This window comes from Manis pentadactyla, chromosome 1, assembly GCF_030020395.1.
Source record: "Manis pentadactyla isolate mManPen7 chromosome 1, mManPen7.hap1, whole genome shotgun sequence".
Classification (NCBI taxonomy): Eukaryota; Metazoa; Chordata; class Mammalia; order Pholidota; family Manidae; genus Manis; species Manis pentadactyla.
In genome coordinates this window covers 203,495,106-203,519,813 of record NC_080019.1, presented here as the reverse complement: position 1 = coordinate 203,519,813, position 24,708 = coordinate 203,495,106, and the positions used below count along the sequence as shown (strand labels likewise).

The 24,708-nt window shown below is 55.6% G+C and overlaps 3 protein-coding genes across 6 annotated transcripts in view; all 3 read left to right on the top strand.

Annotated features, from left to right (window-relative positions):
• The window catches only part of IFT122 (intraflagellar transport 122), a 67,904-nt gene extending 60,376 nt beyond the window's left edge, over positions 1-7,528 (top strand). The window contains exons 23-29 of one of the 4 annotated variants that reach the window (XM_057506396.1): positions 531-631; positions 2,650-2,815; positions 3,629-3,740; positions 4,348-4,499; positions 6,049-6,138; positions 6,464-6,628; positions 7,077-7,528. In XM_057506396.1, the coding sequence (XP_057362379.1) occupies positions 531-631; positions 2,650-2,815; positions 3,629-3,740; positions 4,348-4,499; positions 6,049-6,138; positions 6,464-6,628; positions 7,077-7,166 (876 nt within the window). In that variant the 3' untranslated portion in view covers positions 7,167-7,528. The other 3 variants (XM_036911418.2, XM_036911419.2, XM_057506415.1) reach the window with 3 other exon arrangements.
• The window catches only part of CAND2 (cullin associated and neddylation dissociated 2 (putative)), a 176,245-nt gene that overhangs the window by 122,087 nt on the left and 29,450 nt on the right, over positions 1-24,708 (top strand). The window lies entirely within an intron of this gene.
• On the top strand, positions 13,788-19,739 carry RHO (rhodopsin). Its single transcript, XM_036911431.2, has 5 exons — positions 13,788-14,238; positions 15,995-16,163; positions 17,452-17,617; positions 17,701-17,940; positions 18,798-19,739. The coding sequence occupies exons 1-5, from the start codon at positions 13,878-13,880 to the stop codon at positions 18,906-18,908; spliced, it is 1,047 nt and encodes a 348-aa protein (XP_036767326.1). The 5' UTR covers positions 13,788-13,877; the 3' UTR covers positions 18,909-19,739.

Below are 24,708 nucleotides of genomic sequence, written 5' to 3'. Positions count from 1 at the left end.
GGGCGTCAAGCAGTCAGGCTGTTGGACCACAGAGATGAGGCATGTAATTTCATGCTAGAAGGGGTTAACTGCCTCTGTTTATAGGCATGCTACATCGTGGCCGTGTACTAAATTGCATAAAAGTTCTTCTCTTTTAGAGCTAATTGGAGACAACTTGAGGTCAGGGAAACGAAACCATTACCAACCCCAGAGGGAGTGCAGCTTGGGAGAAAGATGTTCTTGGGCTTTACAATTAGACCTGGGTTTGAATCCCAGCTGTGCTCCTTTCTAGCCTGCTGACTTGGGCAAATGATCTCTCTGGGCCTCAGTTTTCTCATCAGTACAGTGAGGATGAAAATGCATCTCTCAGAGGATTGTGTTAAAGACCACATGAGGCAGTGATATAAAACTCCCCGCACACAGTAGGTGCTCAGTAGGAGGATTCACTCTTTTTATTGCATTAACTCAAAATGACTGGTGTTGGCCTTTTGATCTGGCCCAGCAGCTACTCAGCTGATGAATTCCATCCCTGTTTGCTTTTCTCACTGCAGGAAGAACCGTTCAGTTTGCATCTTCCCGAAACCCTCTTCAACATCTCCAGGTTCCTACTGCACAGCCTGACCAAGGACACCCCCTTGGGTATCTCTAAAGTGTATCCTTTCTCTCCCCCAACCCTCTGTCCCACCCCACTAGTCTAATGGCCCCCGAGAATTATTTCCAGAGCACTTTACTGGCAGAGCCCTCCCTCTCTCCAGCAGCCCTTAGGGAAGAGAGAGAGCTAGCTTGCTGCTGCTGTTTTGCTGTAGAAGATGCTCAGCCAGAGAGGCCAGAGGGCCAGTGCCAAGAGGAGATGAGTTTTCAGGGCTCTCTGGGCTGGGCCCAGCAATGGATCCCTAGCCGGCACTGTCCAAGCCCTCCCAGAACCACAAATGAGGGTGTGACTGAAATAGGAAGTACCAGCCCTTAGGGCTTGGAATCTTGGGCGCTTCCCTGGAGAGGAGATGGGGGAGAGCTTGTTCAGCCCAGGTGGACGGAGCACCTGTGGATGGAGCAGGGGCCAGGCACTAGGGGACAAAGCTGCCACACAGAAGGGGAGGTGAAAAGTGTCAGGGCTTGGTTCAGTGGGATGTGTGCTGTGTCCAACAGTGGAATACAGCTAGGGTCAGGGCCATGGGGTCAGAGAAGGCTGTCTGGAGGAGGTGAGATCCATCCATAGGCTGAAGTGACCAGGGAAGATGGTTGAGTAGGTGTTCCAGGGAAACACAAGACACGGAGACAAAGTGAGCATGGTATTTGGGAGGAGAGGAAGCTGGCCCCAGATAGGAGCCAGGCTGGGGAGGCAGCAGCCTGAGGCCTCCCTGTGAATTGACCTCTTCTTCCCTGGCCAGTGAGGGACACAGTGGGGCTGTAAGCAAAGAAGGGGCCTGAGGGCTTATGCTGCCACAGACTTCAGGAAATGACCCAAATCTTGAAGATTCTGAAAGTCACAAGAGTTATAATCATGCCCTGTCCTCTTCTAAACCTCACTGTTCTCAGACCCTTCCCAGCTCCAACCCCACCCTCTGTCTGTGAGGGAAAGGCCCTCCCAGGAAAGGGCTCAGAGGTGCTGCTTGGTGAGAGCTGGCTGCTCCCAAGGGTGTCAGGTCCATCATTTGCATTTCAGAAGAAGTTCCCCCAAATCAATTGATACCTTCATTGGCTGACACCCCTGCAGAGGAGTGGTCACAGCCATAGTTGCAAGCCCTCAGCAGGTGCACTCAACCTTTCCAGCAAGTTCTGTTCAGGTCAGCAGAGTTTGATTGAACCCCTACCCTGAGCTTCACCCTGTACTGTCCACTGGGGACCTTGAAAAGGCTCCTGACGTAGTTTCTGACTTGGAGGAGTCACAGTGAGACACAGACAAGGAAACTCACTTCCAGACGACTGCTGGGGTAGCAGGTACCACACCAGAGGCATGGAGGCAGGAGCATCCATGGGGAGAGCAGGGAGGAGGAGGGAGCTTGGGCCCACAGGGTTAGCTGAGGCTGCCTGGGAGAAGTGGGAAGGGTGTTCCTAGGCAGGGGAAGGGAGGGAGGGAAGCCTGGGCCTGCCTAAGGACAGCCAGCATCTGAGATGACACGGAAGGAGATCAAGAACAAAGGCTTGGCGGTCACAGACTCAGGAGCTCCTGGGAGGGCCTCAGAGAGCCAGGGATGCTGCCACTCAGAATGGCTGTGGCCTTGGTAAAGCATAGGTAGAGAGCAGAGCTCTGTACCCAGGGGACTTTGTGAGCTGACCTGGGTGGCTTCCAGGCAGTCCAGGACAGGCTGTATCTGGTGGGGCTGGAACAGGAGGGCACTAGGTGCCAGGCTGGCAGGCTAGATGAGGTGGGGGAGAGCCATTTTGGCTAGGTCAGGGCACAAGATGAGCCATCAGCACACTCAGGGAACCTAAGCTAAGTTAAAATATTAATGGAAGCTGCACTGTCTGTCTCTGGAAAAATCCTTGGGCCTTGATATCCGAGAAATACACTTGCATCCACAAATGATCAGGGCAGTCCTCAGGCTCCTGCCCATGCCCTCCTGGCACCAGCACAAGCTCTGGTCGAGCACAGGGTTCACCCCGAGGGTAGGAAGTGCCAGCTCACAGGCCCCAGGTGGCCTCTGCTGTCCTTAACCCTGTAATTGGCAGGAACACGCTCTTCACTCTGGCCAAGCAAAGCAAGGCCCTGGGTGCCTACAAGCTGGCCCGGCATGCCTATGACAAGCTGCAGGGCCTGCAGATCCCTGCCAGGTTCCAGAAGTCCATTGAGCTGGGCAGTCTGACCATCCGCTCCAAGCCCTTCCATGACAGCGAGGTGAGGGCACTGCCCCCTCTGGGTTTCCTCCTCCTCTTAGATGTCTCTTGATGCCTTCTTGCCCAGCCTGGGTTCCCTTTGAAAGGTGCCGCCCTGCTCTTAGGGCTCTGCCCTCCTCCCCTGCCCAAGCCATGGCTTGCCAACTCCTTCTGCTCCTCTTTGTCCACCTCCTCTCTTCTCCACTCAGCCTGCTGTGCTCTGGCTGCAGCCCCGGCCCCCTAGAGACCCAGAGCCCCACCCTCCCTCACTTCCTACCTGAGGCTCTGTCTGTCGTGGCTCTACCCACGCTGCCCTGCCCAGAGGGTTACCAGCATGCCCAGACAGCCCGCCTTCAGTCACTGGAGGAGCCCCCACCCACTTCTGGAACCAGGCTATTGCTCCCCAGCAAATCCACCCCACATCTGCAGCCTGGTCTCTGCCCCCTCCCTCTCTCCTCAGCCCAACCAGCCACTGTCTCCTGCACAATCCCCTCCTGCAAGCTCAGCACAGGCCTGGGTTCAACTCTGAGCTCCACCATTTCTTAGCTACACTTCAATCTTTGGGAGCGGCAGTTTTCCCCCCGTCAAATGGGAACACCTATGATAGCTGTCCGCCAGGTGGCTGTGGGCATACATGAGCCACACAGGTCGTATGCTTAGCACAGAGCCTGTTCCTAGTAAGTGACTGGGTACATGGTGGCTACCATTGTCATTCCTGTCCAAACAGTGCTACTGAGTCCAGCTGTGAGGAGGCATCTGGGGCGGAGGGCAGGGACGTGTGCCCTCCAGCCATACCCATTTGGCCCGTGGGCAGCTGTGTTGCTTCTGTTTGTAGGAGCTGGTACCTTTGTGCTACCGCTGCTCCACCAACAACCCATTGCTGAACAACTTGGGCAATGTTTGCATCAATTGCCGCCAGCCCTTCGTCTTCTCTGCCTCTTCTTACGGTGAGTCCCACACACGTGGACAGGGTAGCCACTGAATGGCTGGGCTCCCTTCACTGCTTATTGACCACATGTGTCCTCATCTGTGAATCGGGGTCAGTGTGATACTCACCCTGCCTGATGCACAGTCACTCAGGGTTCCCAGAGATTCCCAGAGACGGGTGCTGCCCGAACCTGAAGTACCCATGCCTCAGAACCCAGTGGGGGGCTTTGCATAACAGAAGTGGCCCAGCAATAGAGCCCTCTGGTCAGGCATTTGGTCTGGGAGGCTTAGAGGGCACCTAAGTCCCAGGTTTTTCATGTAGACAAAGGACCAGAAGCCCCTTTGCAGCAGCTGGGCAGAGGCCTCGCCTCTTTCCTGGAAAAGGAGTCCATCCAGCTATTAGGGGGAATAAAGAGGGATGAAGATCCCCAGTTCTCAGCCATGTGCACATCCACACACACCCACTCCCCCCTGCTTGCTTTCGGGGAGCCTGCCACTGGGTGAGGAAGGTGCTCTGTGATTCCGCCTCGCCTCCTGCTGCCTGGTGAGAGCGGCCTAGCCCCACCCCCTGCCCACACCCAGCTGGCCTGCCGGCCTCCAGCCCCACCCACACCCTGTGTCCTCCAGAGGTGCTGCACCTGGTTGAGTTCTACCTGGAGGAGGGCATTACTGACGAAGAAGCTGTCTCCCTCATTGACCTGGAGGCACCAAGACCCAAGCACAAGAACAAATGGCAAGAGATCACGAGCAGCAGTATCCTGGGCGCTGGCTGGAGCCCTGTATGTGCCAGTGCAGGCGGTGCAAGGCAGGGGACCTTGGAGCATGGCTGGCCTGGGAGGCGAGGGCATGGCAGCCCACTACTGAGAGATTGGGGAGGCCCATGTGGGAGCAGGGATTGGGGCCAGAGATGGCAGAGAGCTGGCCCTGGGGCAGAGGTATAGGAGGGGGCAGTGCAGGCCCCCAGGCCTAGAAATGGCATGTGGAAGACACGGGAGAGCCTCCCGCTCTCCCCTGGTGCCTAATAGGTGCTGTCTGCGCTTGGCCATACAGATGGTGTGTCACGCCTGTGCTGGTGGCTCCAACTCTTCCAGTCACATCCCTTTTATGGCCAGGGACAAAACCCACAACTCAGAGCAAACAGAAAGGTGTAAAGAAGCCAGTTACAGAGGAATGCGCAGCTGGATCTAGGTGCTCTGTGGGTGCTGGGGGAGGCTGTCCCCTGCCTCCTGCCTCTGCTGGCCTCTGGGTGGCTTTGTTCTTAGGCAGCTCCTGCCCCATCCCCCCAGCAGTGCCAACCCCAAATCCCCTCAGCCTTGCAACCCCTCAGAATGTGCCGATGCTCCTCCTAGTGTGTCGGCAAAATACCAGGGCTTGCCCTCACTGGAACACCTGGGGCCAAGGGCCACAGCTCAGTTTAACCATGTGGCCAGGGCCGTGTTCATCGGCCTTGCTGAGCACAGGAGGGGGGCTTCTGCGAGTGAGTGTGCACACTCATTGCCCGGGGCAGCGGGGTCGGCAGGTCTGGGTGGGCTGGGAGCCTGCGTTTCTGTAAGCTCCCAGGCAGTGCCAATGCTGCTGGTCTGTGGACCACACTTTGAGGCACAGGGAAAAGAGGAAAACCCAATTGTTTGCTGAAGAAAGAAGACAGAAACCGCGTCTGCACACACACAGCTGCTTAGGCTGAGTTGTGGCTGCCATGCGGGGTCACGTCCTGTACCTGACTTGGTGCCAGCAGCCTCTCTTCCCTTGGGGTGGGCCATGTCATGGGAGTCCCGCTTCCCTGGCCCCCCACAGCTCCTCCACCACTGCCTGGCAGAGGGGATGGCATCCTGGGCACCTTCCCCGAGTCTGGCTGGCCTTGGGATCTGGAGGCACTCTCACCCACTGCTCCATGAAATGTCACCTGTGAGGCCATCTCCAATGCCTACAGACCACCCGGCAGCTGCTGAGACTCTTCTCCAGGAATTGCTGGGTTTGCTGGCCATGGTTTCTGGCTAAGGCTATCATTTCTACTCCTACGCACACAGGCCTGCAGGCCTCTGTTCATATGATGCTTCCGGCCGGCAGGCCTTCGTGAGCCATGCTGTGGTCTGTGTGGGACAGCAGAGGGCCAGTCAGACCCCTTTTCTCTCCTTTCCTGCTGTTCATTGGGGTTTGCGTTAACCATCACCAGGGCTGTCTCTTTCCCACTGCCATTCCCTCTATTCCTCCACCTGGAAACCTGCTCTACTCTTTGCCAGGGCCCGAATAGAGCTCCTGTGAGTCTTAACATGTTGGGCAGAGGGTGGGGCCTATTTCCCACTCAGCCTTAGTTCCATTCTTGACCAGACCCCTCCAGATTCCCAGACTCTGAGGCTGGACGAGACCATGGACTCCATGGGAGATGATGACCCATTCATGGCAAAGCTGAGCTTTGAGGTGAGGGCACCTCTCTAAGTGCTGAGGCATGCAAGGCCTGTGGGTGGGCGGTCTTAGGTGTCTTCTGCTCATACTCCCTGGCATGAGGAGGAACTTGTTCCCTGTCAGGGGTGCTGGGGGAGGAGGGGGTGGGCACCCCATCACCAGAGATGACCAGCAAGGGCTATATGAACTGGCAGGCTTGCTTAGGTACCCAGCAGGGGGAGTCTCTGGGGTCCTCCCCGGCCACCCCCAAAGATTCTGGGACCATGGCCCACATACATGTGTTGCCCATGGCTGAGTGAGAGCTCCAGTGCCCCCTGCTTCCCGCCTGCCCATCGAGCAGCAAGGCGGCTCGGAGTTCGTGCCTGTGGTGGTGAGCCGGTCGGTGCTACGCTCCATGAGCCGTCGGGATGTCCTCATCAAGCGCTGGCCCCTGCCCCTGCGCTGGCAGTACTTCCGCTCTCTCCTGCCCGATGTCTCCATCACCATGTGCCCCTCCTGCTTCCAGGTACTGGGCCCACTGCCTGTAGCTCATGGGTGGTTCCCAAATGTCCCCTTGGGGAGCCTGGGCACCTGGGAAAAGCACAAGTGATCCCCCCAGTGGCCAAGACCAAGGCTTCAGGTTAGGAAAAGTGGCTGGGCTGTCCTCAGGCCCTCGCCTCTTGTCTGCCTTCCATGTGCTGTCTGGAGGCAGCTGATCCCTGTGCTCTCTGTACCTGCCTTTCATCCAGGAGGGCTGGGCAAGAGTGGTGTGCCTTTGACCTTCATTTAGAAAAAGAGGGGCCTCAGACCCTTCTCAGCCTCCCTTCTCAGTCCTCAAAGATGTTCTGCACCTGGTGCTTCTAGCCCTGACTCGCTGCCAAGTCACGTCCCCACGAAGGGCAGTGGTCCCTGCCGGGCTCAGGGCGGGCGGGCAGCCAGAGCTGTGGCCCAGGGGCATGGCTGTGTTTCCGCAGATGTTCCACTCAGAGGACTACGAGCTGCTGGTGCTGCAGCACACCTGCTGCCCTTACTGCCGGAGGCGCACAGATGACCCTGTCCCGTGACCGTGGTGGCATGTCAGGGCTACCCGATCCCTCCCCGGCTGGCTTGCATTCGGCTGCTCTGTCGAAGAAAGGAAGAATTAAACTCTCAGTGTCTTCTGCCCAGATCAAGTCTGTATTTTAGGGAGGGGCTCGTGCAACCACAGAATTCCTATTTATGGCATTTTGTGCCTTGTAAATAGCACCAGGAGATGGAGAAGGGAATGTACATATATTTTCAAAGAAGAAAAATCTGTTACTTTCAGAAGGGCTCTTAGTTGTTCACAGCAGCCTGCTGGAGTCCACAGATCTGTCAGACCATTAACATGTACACTTTGCGAACAGATTGCCTCAATAATTACAAATAAAAGGGCTACTTATTTTCATCAGTGTCTGCATTTTAGCAAATCTTCATATTGTCTGCAACTTAATTTCCTTATGCAAAAGTGCACCTGTTTCTAATTTGATCTGAGAGGAACATTACGTTTGTATGCTCTTAAAATTTAATCTAATTGAAATGGCAATATGGGAATGGGTAGGGGACCGGGTATTTTTTAAAATTTATTTTGGTTTAACGGGGCTCCATCTTGACAGGAAGATAAGATACCTGCCTCCAAAGAAGATGGCAAAGAGGGCCCCTCGCCAGAGCTTCTGGAACCCACCTCCTGCCGGCTGGGGCCAGGCCCCCTGCACCTGGTTCCCCCAGCCACACAGAGGCCCCAGCCCCTCCCGAGGCTTCCCCTCCCTCCAGTTCCAGAAGCGAGTGGGTTCCATTTGAGGTTCCCCTAAGGTCCCTTCCCCTGAGCATCAGCAGTGCCCAATTTGGCAGCTTGAGGGCAAGGGTGAGTAGCAGATGGGAAGCTGGAGGAGAGCTGACACTTATTGGGGACCTTTCCTGTGCCGACCGTGTTTCATATGTTGTCTTGAGTTCTCACATCAGCCCTGTGTGATTATGATTTCCATTCTATAGCCGGAGGTGCTGGGGCCCAGTGGTGGGGAGCCCCTGATGTATCCTTACTGGAGGCCTTCCCTTCGCACTCCCCTCTGCCTGCCCAATCCAGCACTCTATGCAAAGTCCGGACATCAGGAGGAAGGGAACTGGGCTAGAGGGCAGAAAACACCTCCCTCATGATTAGATATTGGTACTTTACAGCTCATCTGTGAAGTGGGCAGAGCGGGACCAAGGCCCTCACTGGAGGGACGCAGCCACTGGGGCCTGGAGAGGAGCAGCTACGTAGGCCACACAGCGGTGAGTGTGGGAGCTGGGCCCCTGGCTCACCCCTCGCCGCACCCCCCCCCCTGCATCTCCCTTTAGAGATGATGGAGGAAAATAAAGAAAGGAAGGCAGACAGTTGTGCCAACAGAACTCCTCCGTTGAGTGTCTAATTACTTAGGATCACGCATGCTCTCTTGCTAAACATTTATTAATGTGTTAGGGTTTCCATTAGCGCATTACTTGAACTGAAATCATTTGCATATGGCTGGGAAAAAAACGGGTGAGAGAGAGAAAACAGCCCCAGCCACCCTCCAGGCGTCAATCACAGTGACAGATCAGATGGTCCGGCCTAGAGGCAGGGGGAGGGGACCCAGCCCAAGACTCCAGCAGGCGGCTGCATCTTCTCAGCCGAATCACACACAAATAAGTTGTGCTGCGCCCGGTTCGGCTGCCCCGGGAAAGCTGCGCTCCAGAGGCCTGTGTCTGAGAAACAGTTGCCGTAGCTCCCTTAAGCCCAGCCAGCCCCCGCGCTAAGTACCTTGCGTGCAGTGCATCATCTTATTTAATCTGCAACAGCCTCCAAGGATGCCCGTTATGCAGATGCTGGAACAGACTCAGCAGTGTATGGATTCAACAAATATTTGTTGAGCCAAGACAGGACTCACACCCAGCACAGCCTTTGCACCTGAGCATTATGTTCTGCTCTCCCGTCCCAACTTGGATGGGGTCTTGCCCAGGTCCATCCCCTCTTCAAGGCTTAGCTTCCCCCTGTTTACTAAAGGGCCTCTTCCAGCTCTGCCCTGAGGTTCAAGCCTCAGTCTCCATCTGATGACGTGGGGACCCCTCACATACTGCAATGAAGACACCACAGGGTGCAGTTCACTAAGGGGAGCCTGAGGCCTGGAGGGAGAAGCCCCTGCTGAAGCTGCACGGCTTAGAAGTGGTCCAGACTGCTGCTTGATCCTAACCTCGTCTCCAAGTCCTCAACACTGTACCCACGTTCTCGGATAGAAAAAGTAAGGAAGAGGAGTATTAGGTGGCCCAGAAAGAGCCCTAGGCCAGACCTTCAGTGGACCTGGATATAGCCTGGCTTCAGCTAGCTGGGTGCCCCCACCCACCCCCAGCAAGGCTACCAAAGCTAGGAGCCCCTTGTGGCTCTTGGACAGGTAAACAGGTACTCATTCTCTGGGGTTGCTGCCTTTGGCAGACAGCAGGTGACCTTCCACTTGTGCCAGTCTAGCCTTTGGCGCAGGCGTGGGCCTCAGCAAAGAGGCCTGCGCTGGGCGGGGAGCTCACCTTGGGCCGGATACTTCCCCAGTGTGCCCGGATAGCCCTCCACCCAGACTCCAGAACTTCTTCCTGGAATGAGAACCTGGTCACGCCCCTCCCCTGCTGGGAACCCTCAGTGCCCCGCAGACCCCCAGGCCTGCCCTTCTGTCCGTGCTGGCCCACACCCCCTGCCTAGGCTGAGGAGCTTCCCACCCACCTCCTGGCCCACATCTTGCTCCTCTGGGCCCCGACGGCACTGGGGCTGGGAGCAGATTCCCACTTCCCCTGCCCCTGGCTGCCCCCGAGACTGGGAGCTCCCAGAGGGCAGGGACTGTATAGGGTTCATCTCAGTGTCCCTAGCTCCCAACCCAGCGCCGGGCACATGGAAGATGTTCGACAAAGGTTGGGGGAGGACAGAACAGGGGAAGGAGGTGGGGGGAGGAGGGGAGGGAGGAAGTGAGGCAGGAGGAGAGGAAGGAAAGGGCGGGGAGTTGTCTGTCTCCTGCCTTTCTTCCCCCTTGGCATTCCCAGCTCAGCCTAAGGCCTCCCTCAGCAGTGGTGACAGTGACGCAGCCAGGTGGGCTAAGCCAGTGAAGGGAGGCAGGAAGGAGGAAGAGGGGGAAGCTGCTGAACCAGCAGCACCTCCACGCAGAAGCTTAAGAGCTATTTGTACGCCGCCAGCTAAGCCCCTAATCCTCCACAGCCAAGTCAGGGCCCTGCTCCTGGGCTCGCAGGGGCAGTGCTCCAAGAAGCCAACCCCAGGACCGCCATCCCTGCCCCTCCCAGCTCCTCACAACTCATCCCCCACCTGAGCAGGGGGCAATTGCTCAGAAAGTCACCCACACTGGGGCCCAGCCATCCGCATGTTCAGTGGCCCTCTCTGGACCACCCAACACAGGAGATGAAAGAGCTCAGGCTGGGGGAGGGTGAGATGGCCCCGGTTCAATTCCAGTTCTGCAGAGGAACATCAGCTGTCAGAGGGAGAGGGCAGGGAGGCCTCACGGGGGCCAGGAGGAGTTGTTCATTCAGTCACATCTTTATTGAGCACCACCTCTGAGCTTGAAAGCTCAGATGTGGCAAAGAACAGACCTGGCTGGCCCTGCGTTCTAGAGAGAGATGGGCAATGGGCCATCAGTCAGTAAGGGGACAAATAAGACTGGCTGATAGTGATAAGTACCAAGTGGGAAATGATTGTGATGGGGTGGAGCCCTGGCTTGTAGAGCTGGGGGCTCTCCAAGGGCATGAGTTATAAGCTAAGACCTGAATGAGATTCAGTAAGAGGATAACTGTCAGCAGCATGCATTGATCACTTAAAGGTAACAGAATAGGAAACAGAGGCCCAAGGAAGCGAGGGGACTGGGCTGCCCCCAGGCTGTGTGACCTCAGAGCCTCAGTCCGTGAAGGGGCCGTGCCTAACAGTTGGGAGAGCCATGAGGCCTCAGTTGTAAGGTCTGAAGATCTATGAGCTGGGCCATGGTGGAAAAACAGGTCAGGTTTACCCTATAGCGAGGATTCCAGGGGTTTCCTAGTCCCTCACTGAGGCTAGAGGGCGAGTAGAACTTCCCTGGGTCTTCGGGTGATTCAGAGCCACTGGCCAGAGTCCACTGCCACCCCCTCCCGCTGGCGCTACCCCTGCTGCCCCAGGCCTGTGTGACTTAGTCTGGCCACCAACCCGGCACAATGCTTTCTTTGGCATTTATACCATGGGGTGAATGACTGGTAACCATTTCCCAAGAGCTGTCTTTGGAGTGGGAGCGAGGTGTGGCCAGGCAGGTGATAGCCTGGGTTTGTCACATGGCATGGGCGACTCAAGGCCAGCTCTGGATCTCAGCCTCCCCACTTGCAAAATGCAGCAGGGAGAGTCAGAGTAGGTGACCTCTAATGACTTTCCAGCTCACTCCATGAGCCTGTTGCTCTGAACAAAGAGCATTTTTTGTTGAAAAAAATATTCTTTGTCATGCCTTACAGAACAGAGAGCACTGTGACCTCGGTGGTGTCTTTCCATTCCCCATGACCACAGCCCTGTGAGGTGGGATTATTTAGCCCTCTTCCATAGGAGGAACCTGAGCAAGATAGCCCCTGGCCCACCCTCGCGGGCTCATATTACCGCCCGGATGATGGACAACAAACACAGGAACAAAACATGAATTAAGCCAGGGCAGGGCTATGTGGGCCCATCACCCCCCAGCTGGCTACCAGGGGCCAGCTCAGAATCACACCCTCCACCTTGACCTCATTGACGTTGGGCTAATCACTGGGCCAAGCACCTTAAGTTGTGAGGGGTCACACCCCACCTGGGTCACAACCCACCTGCCCTCCTCGCCCATCCACCAACTCATGTTTCATCGGCCCTGACATGCCTGGGATGGGCCCGGCTGTGAAGCCCCTGGGGAGCTGGAGGGAAGGGGTGACTTTTCTGAGCAGACGGGTCTAGGAATCTCAGGCAGGAAGAGAAAGAGCTCAAGGGATGGAAGCCTTGGAGAGTGGGACACTTCCCTGACCAGCCCCTTCCATCCCCGAGTTCTCATCCCAAACTCCACCCTCTCAGAGAGGCCTTCCTGGGCTGGGAATGGGTCACAGTCTTGTCCTGGCCATCCCCTGGCTGTGGGCAGGAGTTTGGGCCTTCTTGTTCGCTCTGCTCCCCAGAGCTGAGCAACCATGTGGAGCACAGCAGGTACTCCCTCCCGTTTGTGGCTGGTCGATGGTCATCAAGCACCCCGGGCACTCCCAGCTCCCTGCCTCTTCCTGGGAGGTGCCATTGGCCTCCTTCCACAGGTGGGGGAGCCAGTGAGTGTCGAGCCTCCATTTGCCCCCAGAACCTGTCCTCCTGTCCTGGGACCCACCTCTTGGCATCCAAGGCCCACTGTCCCAGCGCAGCATGACCAGGCATCCCCAGACAGGCCCGTGTGCCATGGTGTCCACCCAGTCCTGCTGCCAGGCTCGGCCTCCCCTTCACACTGGGGACCCCAGGTGGCCAGGACCATGCCTGCCTTGCTTGCCGCAGTAATCCAGTGCCCAGCACAGCGCCTGGCACACAGCCTGCCTCCTGGATGCAAGGCCTTGCTTCTGAACCCCCGAGAGCCTCTGTCTCCAAACCCGTCTGCTCACCACACCCTCCTCCCTGGCCCTCTCTCCATCCTCAATCACTCCAGCCATTTTTGGGGGCATTTGAGCCACCTTTTTGCCCTGAGATATGCCAAAGCCAAGCCCACTGCCCTCTGGATAAAGCCAGGTTCCTTAGCTTGGCATCAAGACCCAGCAGAGCTGGCCGGAGCCCAGGTACCACCACACCCCAGGCAGCCCCCAGGCCCGCCCAGCCCTTGCCTCCACTCTGCGCTGTCGTCCCCACTTGGCAGCCTGGCAAAGTGCTCCCCTCCCTCAAAGACCCAGACTTCACTGCCCGGACACCTCCCCTAGGCAGGCAGTCCCCCCTCCTGGGCCTCGGGGAAGCCCCTCCCTGTGCAGGAATCTGTTCCTCCCGCATCAGAGTCCTCCCCAGCAGGCAAGCTCCTCCTTTCCCCACCTTTATACCCCTAGCAGCCTGCATGTAAGTGTCTGGTGAGCTAGGAAGTGGGTGCCTTGCATTCAAGCAATCACTGAGCTCTGGGGCTGTGCCGGGTTGAGTGTCTGGGGAAGGCTGACGCTAGCAGGATGCCGCCCCGCCCTCACTGGGCTCAAAATTTGGCGAGATGGACTAATGTCAGGGCCTGGCGCCTCAGAGAACCAGGAGGTGGCTTAGATGGGGAAGGAACACGCAAGGTGCTGGGGGAGCAGATGAGAGGCTGAGCAGCTACCAGGGCCTCTGGCCTCTGGGAGCTCATGGCCCAGTCGTGGGGAAGACAAGGCCAGCTGGCACTGAGGGAGGGGGAGATGGGCATGGAGTCCCAGTGCCAGGCCAAGGCCGCCAGAGATTCCTGGGGGGCAGAAGAGTTGGGGGCGGACCTCCTGCCCTAGAGTCACCGGCACCTGCCCTCCCCAACCCCAGGCCTCCACCTGGAGTCACCTTGGCCCCTCTTGGAAGCCAATTAGGCCCCCCAGTTGCAGCAGTGGGGATTAATATGATTAATAAGGCCCCCAATCTCCCAGGTGCTGATTCAGCTAGGAGCTTAGGGAAGAGAGGTCACTTTATAAGGGCCTGGGGGGGGTCAGAGCCTGGAGTCATCCAGCCGGAGCCCTGGGTGCCCAAGCTCAGGACCTAGCAGCACTCTTGGGTCAGAGCCGCCCAAGGGACAGCCCCAAGGGCCGCAGCCATGAACGGGACGGAAGGCCCGAACTTCTACGTGCCCTTCTCCAACAAGACGGGCGTGGTGCGCAGCCCCTTCGAGTACCCGCAGTACTACCTGGCTGAGCCTTGGCAGTTCTCCATGCTGGCTGCCTACATGTTTCTGCTGATCGTGCTGGGCTTCCCCATCAACTTCCTCACGCTCTACGTCACGGTGCAGCACAAGAAGCTGCGCACACCCCTCAACTACATCCTGCTGAACCTGGCCGTGGCCGACCTGTTCATGGTCTTCGGTGGCTTCACCACTACTCTCTACACCTCTCTTCATGGATACTTTGTCTTCGGGCCCACAGGATGCAATCTGGAGGGCTTCTTTGCCACCGTGGGAGGTATGAGCTGGGGGAGGCAGGGTCCAGGAGCCAGGGAGCATGGAGGGGTCTGGGGATGGTGGCCAAGAGGCCTTTTCTCCTTGGAGGCGGTCAGCATTATCCAAAGCCCTCACTTTCTCAATCAACAAACACTGTTGGTGATGATAAGCTGGGCTTCCGTTGGTTCAAGGCAGGCATTGGACACTGGGAGTTCACTTCACTTGAGTGCTGCCCTTGTCTGGCTTTACAGCAAGGAAACTGGGGATGAGAGAAGTCAAGGACTTTGCTGGGGTCACATGGTGGCAGGGGCTGAGTCAATTCCAGCCCACATCTGTGTGGCCCCTGAGGCCATGTTCTGTTTCCCTCAGAGCAGCTGTGCTGCATCAGACCCACGCCTCGCACTGGGGGTAGAGCTGGACAGGACAGGTGCCTGTGCTCAGGGCTCCTAGCCAGAGTGGGAGGCAGATTCTCAGTCCTCCAGTCACTGGACTTGGCCTGTGCTGGGCAGTGGGCTCAGTCTCTCCCACCCCCCAGCATCTATCTGACCCTACAGAGAAGTGTCCCCATATGTGGCACCCCTGTGTTACTCCTGCCATCTGGCCTAAGACTGGGTGGTCCATGGTCACTAAAGGTGACAAACACCCAGTGATGGCCAGAGATTGCCCGGGAATGGGACTGAGGTGGCATCCAGGACCCATGAGGGGCAGAAGACAGAGAGGCAGGGCAGTCCTGCTCTGCCTGGCACCCCCAGCTTTGTAGTAACTGACCTCCAGCATCTCCTGCCTGCCTGAGGGGCCACGCCCTGGGGACCACGGTCCTGGATCTGAGCCAGGAAACCCAGGCTGTGGTTACTGCTGCCCTGCCACACCCCCAAAGGAGCCTCTTCCCCCTCCATGCTTCTGTTTTCTCCTCTGCTAAGTGGAATCTGTTATCTCAGCAGCACCCCCTTCAGTTTTCCAGGCAAAGAAAATATTTGAAAGCATCTTCCAAAGCTGCAGATCACCACACAGGCTCAATTCCTCCCTATGGAAGGGGTTTCTCTGAAGGGGAAGAGCTCCCCACCACAAAACCCTCAAGCCTAGCAAAGAGACTGGAGGTGGGCTGGGAAGTGTCAGGCCAGAGGCAGCAGTGAGCCGGTGCCGCACGCGGGCGGACACCTGTATGCGGGTCGCCACCCGTTCTCGCCCGGGACACTCCAGCCTGACTGACAAGCTCTACGGCCGCCCTCCCCGCTGAGTTGCTGTAGGGCCGACTTCTGGATCGCCTCACTATTTCCTCCTTCCTCCTCTGAGCAGAGCACTACCCAGCCTCCTGGCTCCCAGGCTGGGGTGCCACGAGCCCAGATTATTTCATTTTCCAAAGGGGGGAGAGGCCACTTTAGAAGGAGGGAAAGACTTCCGTTTCCATGGCCACTGCATTGCCTTTCAACAGGAACTCTGCCTAGTGCTCCTGGGAGCACACATTCTTCTGTTAAAAACTCCTTACAGGGCTTCCCGTCGGGTCCTGATGCTGCGATCTGATTCCCTGTGCCCCTCAGGAACCCAGAGCTTTGTCTGAACTGAACCTCCTGGGAGTCCCTCTGCTCTCTGCCCCTCGGCATGCTGGTCCCTCTTCCTCTCCTCAGTGTCTGAGCCCCCTCCACCTGTGGCCCGGCCCCAAACCTGCCCCAGGTGGCCTTCCCAGCCGCCACCTCCCATCGAGGAAGAGTGCTGCCTGCCTTGACAGACAGTGGGGGCCAGGCAGGGGGCGTGTTGACCCATGACTGACTGCCTTGCAGGTGAAATCGCCCTGTGGTCCTTGGTGGTCCTGGCCATCGAGCGGTATGTGGTGGTGTGTAAGCCCATGAGCAACTTCCGCTTTGGGGAGAACCACGCCATCATGGGTGTCGCCCTCACCTGGGTCATGGCACTGGCCTGTGCCGCGCCCCCCCTCGTCGGCTGGTCCAGGTAATGGCACTGAGCAGGAGGGAAGGGTTTCCGGGGTGTCTTTGTAAGGTTCCCCCATCCCGGACTCAAACCTGGGTCTGTCTGGTTCCAGACACGGAGCTCATATGCTCCCTGCCCCAAATACCCACCCTAGCAACGTGCCCAGGGGAGGGGCTGCAGCAACTGAAGACAGGGTCAGAACCCCATGTTGCTATGGGTCCTTGTGCCCCTTTGAGCCTCCTGTCAAGGAGAATCCAAGATGCCCCAACCTTTCACCTTGGCTGTACCTCTAATCCTCAAATAAGCCAGGCCCAGATTCCAATCCTCTTTGGTCCAGTGCCCCATGGGCAGCTGCCTCTGACCTTGGGCCTCAGCACCCGGGGAGGCCCAGCCTTCCTAGTGCCAGTGTTAACCCTGCAGCCCTGAGAACCGGGTCCTGTACAGCCTCTAGGCAGCTGTCTCCAAATGGGGCTGAGGTGAGAGATGGGGGGTAGGGCAGTGGTTTGGGAAACTAGACTGGTGTCTCTGTGGGTTCCCTCTGCTTCCAGAAAATTCCCAATCACTCTTTCCTTTCCTCTTCTCTCAGTCATCTTGGAGTCAGTTTTTTGACACTTGAATTCATGCCCACTCCCTCCAGCCTCTTTCTCTGTCTTCTCCAGTTTGGCCCTATTTCATCCTTGTAGGTACAGCCAATGGACACACCAGATTTTCTGAGGTCAGTCCAATGTCACCATCCTCTGAAATCATTGAAACATCTAACCACATGCCCTGGGGGCCTCTTGGTTCCAGAAAATCTGCAAAATCCTTTAGTTACTCTGTGTGCCCACTTTTGGCCTGGAAAATATTCTTACCCTGTTGTTAGTAAGGCCTCAGCTTGTACAAACTGCCTCAAATACAGAGCTTGGGAGCTTTTCCCTTCTCCCCGCCAACCTCTGTCCCCTGTAGCCTGAGGCCTGGCCTCCAGCCTCTAGGGAACAGTAGGTCTGGTGAGGAAATGCCGCAGCAGGTTGGCGACGTGCAGTCCGTGAGGTGAGAGACCGGTGCTCACGACAACACGCCCACCATGCACACAGTGAAATGGTACTGCTTTCCCAACATGCGTCGGAATCCTTCTCTCCATTGACTCCATCTTCACAGTCACACAGCCAAATAGATATTTTATTATCCCCATTTCATAGAAGGAAAGTGAGGCCCAGCACGAGAGCAGCCACACAGCAGATGTTGGCATAGCCAAGACCGATCAGCTGAGGCATGTCCCCCAGTCCCTCCCACATGGGGCTCCCTTACGTCCTCTCTGCCCTGTCTTCAGGTACATCCCGGAGGGCATGCAGTGCTCGTGCGGGATTGACTACTACACACTCAAGCCGGAGGTCAACAATGAGTCCTTTGTCGTCTACATGTTCGTGGTGCACTTCTCCATCCCCATGGTCATCATCTTCTTCTGCTATGGGCAGCTCGTCTTCACAGTCAAGGAGGTACAGGCCCACGCGGGGCACTGGGGACACGCCCAGGGCTCGGGCTGAGCCACAGTCGGATGCCAGGCCCTGTGTCCTTGCAGGCGGCAGCACAGCAGCAGGAGTCGGCCACCACCCAGAAGGCCGAGAAGGAGGTCACCCGCATGGTCATCATCATGGTGATTGCGTTCCTGATCTGCTGGCTGCCCTATGCCGGCGTGGCATTCTACATCTTCACCCACCAGGGCTCCAACTTTGGCCCCGTCTTCATGACCATCCCAGCATTCTTTGCTAAGACCTCCTCGGTCTACAACCCCGTCATCTACATCATGATGAACAAGCAGGTGTCTGCTGGCGGGCGGGAAGGTCCAGGTGCCCTGGGCCACAGAGGCTGCCCACAGGGGACAAGCCACATCCTTGACTGGGCCTCAGGAGGTGGGGGAATTGGTCTCCCCAAGGGTATCTGAGTCATCTGGGAGAAATGCAGATTCCTGGGCCCCACCCAGGCCTGCTGAATCGGAGGCTCAGGGTGGACCCAGGAACCTGCACTCCTCACAGGCCCTCCAGGTGACTCTGTTGCTGGCTCAAGCAGGAGAAGCACCAATCCAGGTGTTTCTGGGCCTGCTTTAAGAGTCAAATGGTCGAAGTCCCAATCCTGGGAATAGGATTGTGCCGTCCTTGCAAAGCTGAACAAGAAACTAAAATTTTTGTTCTCAGAGTAAAGGGATAGAGCAGTCCTTTAATGTAGACCAGTGGTTTGTCTGCGGAATCCATGATCCAGCAGGGAAAACATGGTCTCTGGAGTCAGGCATATTGGCTTCAAAGCCCAGCTCTCTGCTCTTTTCCAGATGTGTAACCTTGGGCAAATCACTTCCTTGCTCTGAGCTTCAGTTTCTTCATCCATAGAAAGGGCAAAATCCCAAATGCTTGGGTTGAGAGAATTTACAGGTGGCCCTGGGTGCACAGAGGGTGTCAGGGAATGTCATCAGTGACAAAGGCCCCTTGGGTTTGCCCCTGGCATCTCCAGGAAGGGGTCACATATGCTTAGTAACTTCCCTCCAGGGAGCCAGATTTGAGAGGGGCTGGAGGCTGTGAGGGCCAGAAGCCGGGAATGGGTTGGAGGCCAATCTCACTAAGCACCCCGGTTTGCTCCACACCCTTCAGGTGGGCCCTGACCCCGACTCTGTCCCTTGCCTTCCAGTTCCGGAACTGCATGCTCACCACCCTCTGCTGTGGCAAGAACCCACTGGGTGACGAGGATGCCTCCACCACTGCCTCCAAGACGGAGACCAGCCAGGTGGCGCCAGCCTAAGCCCCGCAGAGGACTCTGTGGCCCACCGCAGGAGTCTCCCACCCCTACCCCGCCACAGCCGCAGCCGCCCCACCAGGCGCCGGGCCTGTCAGAAGCAGGTCACTCAGATCACCTGAGTTTTTTTTTTTAAAGAGTTACTGAGAGAAAAAAGGCTCCCCATGCAGCGGGGTTGACCCAATCTGGAGCCCTGAGTTCCTGGGGGCCAGTGGGATCTGCACCCCTCCTCCCCCCAACTCATCTCTCAGGAACACAAGAACTCTTGTTCTCTGAAAAGTGTTCCAGCTTAGGGATAAGTGTCTAGCACAAAGTAGGGCACACAGTAGGTGCTTAATAAATGCTAGATGGTTGAAGGAAAGAATGAGTGGAGGAGTGAGTGGAGAGATGAATGGTCAGGGGGAGCATATCATCCTCCCCAAACCACCTTAGCAGCAGCAGGTCATCCTTGGACATGACCCTGAGCAGTTGTTCCCCTTCTGGGCCTCACTTTCTTCCCTGTAAGGTGGAAACCCCAAAATCCCCTGCCCTGCCAACACATGGCTGCGGGCGGATTGAATGAGATTGTGTGTGTGCGTGAGGGGGGTGTATTTAAGCACTTTGTAAATGGTAAGGAGCTGTACAGACTGTAGTTAACATTATGAATAATATAAATTAATACAATTAATTAATTACTATGCTCATCTCCTCTTGATAGTCATCAGTTTTGTAATTGGGCCAGACCCCAAGCATCCAGCCTCAACAGGTTTTTAAAAATTAACTAGGTGTCAAGGTCAGACCAGGCCTGGGGGTTGGGCACTGGGAGAAAATCAAGAGAGTGCCGAATGCAGTTGTCAGGCCTGAAAAAAAAACAATACTGGGGGCCTGGAGTCCGGGGCCAAGTCCAGGTCTCCCCCCCAGCTTGGAGCTCCAGGGCTGGTGCCTCCCCTTCTCAAGTCAGCCTGGGGAGAGACAGCTTCCGGAGGCCACCTGCTCTCTTGGCCAACATCCGGGCCGCAGCGTATCTCAGCCCTGACAGCATCTAGAAGGCAGGCTCACCTGCCCGCATTTAATGAAGAGCTGAGCCCCCAGTGTCACTCTTGTCTTGAAAGAGTGGGCAATTTGGCTGGGTCCACCTTCCCCCGGATGTTCACAAGCCCCAGATTCTACCTCCCTTGCTGAGGGAGCCCATCTTCAGTGGTTCCAGCCCATTCTCCATTCTGGAGAGTCCTTGCTGCAAAGCTGGACGGAACTCTGGGTGTCAGAATTGAGCTGCCTCAGTAATTGCCCTCTCGCTCTCCACAAAACCAAAGCTGAGGGCTCTAGCTCTCTCCAGCTCTGTCTGGACACTAAGGCAAATTGGGGCATTAAAAGCTCAGCTCCTATACTTGGTGTTAATGATGGTGGTTTTTGTTTCTCTCACGCTCTTTATCTGAAGGATGGATTAAAACTGGGCAGCATTCATCTAATTCTTGACTGTCAGATGCCTGGTTTGGGAAAGGAACCAAGATCTCTAGGGGTGTGGGGTGGAGGGAATAGGCCCTGGAATGGGAGAAGACCCACCTTTGGAGTCACAGAGACCCAGGTGACCTGTGAAACAGCCAGCAAGTTTTGTGACCTCTCTGATCCTCCTTATCACAAAAGGCAATCTTAAAACTGTCCTTGAGGGGAATGGATGAGATTGCAGATTTAATGTGGCCAGCCCACTTCCCAGCACACAGCAGATGGTGGGAGACTTTCGGCATTACTGGTGCCTCAGCTCAGAGGTGGCCTTACCGGGACCCCATCTGCAAAGGACAGCAAGGAGATACAGCTCTCAAGAGTTACCTTCATCCTCTAAAGTGGGAAAGGGTAGCAGGAGCCTGAGGTGGGAGATGGCCAGTGCCATGCTGGGGTTGGGGCAGGTGATAGCTGAGAGCTCGATAGCTGTCCCTCTTCACTCTGTCTCTCTCTAGGTGATGCCAGTAGTCAGGATTCCTTTGGCTGCAGTTCACAGGAAGTCTAACTCAACAGGGCTGAAGCAAAAGGGAAAAATTATTGGCTCCCATAAATGAAAAGCCCAGGAGGCAGGTGCCCAGATGATCTCATCAGGCTTCTGTGTATCCCCTTCTGTCTACACTCTCCTCTGTGCTGGCTTCAGGCACAGACCAACTGTTCCCAAGAGACTGCAGGGATGGCCACCAGCCAGCAAGCCCTGCAGAAAGTGAGCTGCTCTTTCCAGTCAGTTCTAGCAAAGGTCCCAGGTAGGGCTCTCACTGGTCAGGTTTGGTCACCTGACTGCTCCTAAGCCTATCATCAGGCTGGGATATGGATTCATTCTCTGATTGGCCAGGCCTGGGTCACATAAGTCTAGTGGTCTGAGGGTGGGGACAGGAAGGATCCCAGAGGAAACTCAGGGTGTTACTAGAAGGAGGGCCAGAGACAGGGCACAGCGGGGATGGACTCAAAGTCTGATGTCTGGCTAGACCAGGTCTCCTTCCCACACCAGGGACATGGGGGAGAAGATTCCCACGGCTGGTCCCGCAGGTCTGACTCCCCATTACAGATGCTGTGTTGAGCCGGGCATGGCAGTGGGAGGCATGTTGGCATTTCAGCTACCCTGCCATGCAGGCAGCCCTGTCCCCTCAGTCCCCCACCCAGCCCACTTATTCTGAGGAGGAGTATGTTTATCTCAGCCTCGCATCTAGAGAAAAAAATTGAAAACTAGAAAATTCTCTATTTTTCCTTGGTAGAGAGAAAAGCCTCTTTACCTCCTTAATTTACAATTGATTTGACAGTCACTTGCAAGGCACTTGCCAAATCTAAAGGCAAAGAGCTGCTGGCTTAGGCTGGGGAGAGGGTGTTTCCTGCCTCATCTCCAGGCTCCAGGCTGCCCAAAGGTTTGTGGAATGCCCGTTGTACACAGTCATATCTCTACTCATTTCACTCCAAGCCAGGATGTGCTGGGAACTCAGGGATGACCTCCAGGTCACAGAGCTCTCACCGCTGATCTTGTCTCTGGGAGGAGAGAGCGGGAACCACCCCCAATTCCAAGTCATCAGGGCCTGATGGCAGCCTGCTTCCCCTGCCCGCCTCAGGAGAGACATACACTCCTGACACCCCAGAGTTCCGCCAGGGAGGCACTGGGTGTCCTTCCCAGCTGGGTGACCTGGGCCAAGTTCCTGAACCTCACTAGGCCTTAGGCACCTCAGCTATAAAGAGGAGATCTTGCCAGGTGGTAGACTTGTCTAAATGGACTATGAGATTATTGACATAAAAGATGCAGTGCATAGGAGACATTCAATAAATGTGAGGTCCCCTCCCAGAGATGTGAACCAAGTTCGGTGGAGCAGCCCCTGGTATGGGGGGAGACAGAGATGCAGAGGCATTCAAACAATGGATGGATCTCAGGAAAGGGTGGTGACTGCCCCCACTATGCATTCCCTTTCTTTCTTTTAATACTTTCACCCCAAGTTCTAGCTGGGCACCTAGCCACTCTGCACAAGACTGCATCTCCCAGCTTCTCTTGAACTAGTGATAGCAAAACATTAAGGTCTGGCCAATGGAGTACAATGAGAAGTGGTATGTGCAGTCTCTGGGTTGCACATTTCAGAGAACGGATGCATCCTCCACTTCCTCTCCTTTTTCCTTCCTGATGGCTGGAATGTGGTGATGATGACCAGAGCTGCAGCAGCTATCTTGGATCATGAGGTAGACTCTGTGGGCAGAGAGTGGCAGAGCATTAAGAAAGAAGGGGCCTGGGTTTCCCATGCTGCCTTACCAGCCCTGCACAACTTATATTTGAAGAGCCTCATGAGAGAATGGTCTCATGGTTTCTTGTTTGAGCCACTGTCAGTTTGGAGTTACAACTGGTTTCTTAACTAACACAGAAGACTTATGGTTGCAGCCCAGAGTCTGGGCTCAGGAAATCTGCAGGTCCTCTCTGAACTTTAGACTCTTCATGTATAAATAGTGCATATAAAACATTTACATGCACATTGAACATGGCTGCTGTTACTTTTTCTACCCTGCCCTTTACGCATATATTCACCTAAAGTCACAAATGTCTTGATGCTATCGAGGCTAGAGTTAAACAAAACAGACGCCCTATCACCACTTCAGAAAGTTCAGAGCTGTAATCTTCAGAACTATAAGAAAGTTCACATGTAGGAGGATCCCATTCAATGTTCCAAGACAGCAAAAAAGTTTTTGGCAGAACTTAAACTCCACACAGACCTCAGTAAAAGAGTCACATAAGTACACCCGACAGCATGTCCTCTCTCTAGCAGTCAGATCCTCACAACCATCATTTCCCTGTAAAAAGACAATCCTCCAGAAGAATTTTTAGATCATGCAGCACATTTTAGAACTCCTTCCCTCCAAATGCAAAGGTTTATCCTGGCACTGCCAGGAGCAGGGCTCAGATGAAGCTCTTGGGAATGTTTGTATCGCTGAATCTTCCCTGTTTCTTAACTCTTGGAAGTGCCCCACAGTGTGATCAAACTCACTGCCCCCGTTTGTGCCAGCTTCCATGTGCCTCTTTGCCTCATTTGTCTCCTGCTCTAGCATGGTTCCCATGCATGGTTTTCAGACCTCCTTCCACTCAGTCGTGTTGGGCTCAGGCGCTGGGGTTTCCACAGCAATGGGTGCTGAGCACCTACTATGTGCCAGGCACTGTGCTGGGCACCAGGGACACCACCAGGAACAAGACAAACAACTTGGCTTAACCCTCTCTTCCCCTACCAGCTGAGATCAAGGACTAGCGAGGGGGACGGTACTGCAGAGCATGACTCAGGGGCTGCTGTCAACGAGAGGAGGGTCCCCTAACCTCCTAGGGAATCAGGGAAGGCTTCTCTGAGGAAGTGACATCTACAGTGAGGTCAAAGGGGTGGGTGGGAAACAGTCCAGAGAAGTAGGTGGGGGTAAAGAAGGTCCTTCTAAGCAGAGTGTATCAACTTATGTTATATGACAGCTCCAGAACCTCACAGCTTAAAACAACACACCCTGTATTGTTGCTCATGACGCTGGGGTCAGCTAGGTGGTTCTGCTGATCCAAACCAAGCTTAGTTGGGCTTATTCAGAGTCTGCAGTCAACTAGAGGGTTGACTGGTTGGCCAGCTGTAGGCTGGGTGACAGGTGAATGGGCCATAGGCCTGTGAGCATCCAGCAGGCTAGCCAGGGCTTGCTCGCCTGGGCCTGGGCCTGGCAGAACACCACTTCCACTGTACCCAGTTGGCCAAAGCAAGTCACAAGGCCAGCTCCCATTTCAGGTGTGTAGGGGGAACTACAAAGTTCCACTGCAAATGGGCATGCATATGGCGGGAGTGAGAAACTGGGGCCATTTTTGCATCAGTTTAACACATACACAGAGGAACACAAAGGGGAAAGCCCAGCTCTCAACACCTAGCCCGACCCAAGAGCCACAGTGTGGTGGACTGTGGCATTTCAGGGAGAAGGAGTCTCCGTAAGTCACACCAAAGAGGTCAAACTTTCACCATGGACAGCAGGGACAATACCTGATTTCACATTAGAACGCTTTGATGGCCACCACCAACCTCAATTAGGACCTCTGGCAATGGAAAGTCCCCTGGAAAAATCCCAACAATAAAGAGACTAGAGAGAAAAATGCAAGTCTGTTTTAAGCCTGTCCCACCCAAACTGTGCTGTTACCTTGGTATGAATCCTTCCATGTCTTCACTTATACACACACACACACACCCAGTCACACATGAGTTCTGTCTTCTTGGAAGTGGGGAGCATATTCCACAGATACACTCTGGTTTATTCATTTTCACTGCTGTATAGCATTCCATCATGGGAATAGACTCATCCACTCTCTTCCTGATGA

Coding starts and splice junctions, on each gene's coding strand:
- RHO (XM_036911431.2), top strand. CDS start 13,878: ATGAACGGGACGGAAGGCCCGAACTTCTACGTGCCCTTCTCCAACAAG. Junction 14,239..15,994: donor CTTCTTTGCCACCGTGGGAG/GTATGAGCTGGG, acceptor ACTGCCTTGCAG/GTGAAATCGCCCTGTGGTCC. Junction 17,941..18,797: donor ACATCATGATGAACAAGCAG/GTGTCTGCTGGC, acceptor CTTGCCTTCCAG/TTCCGGAACTGCATGCTCAC.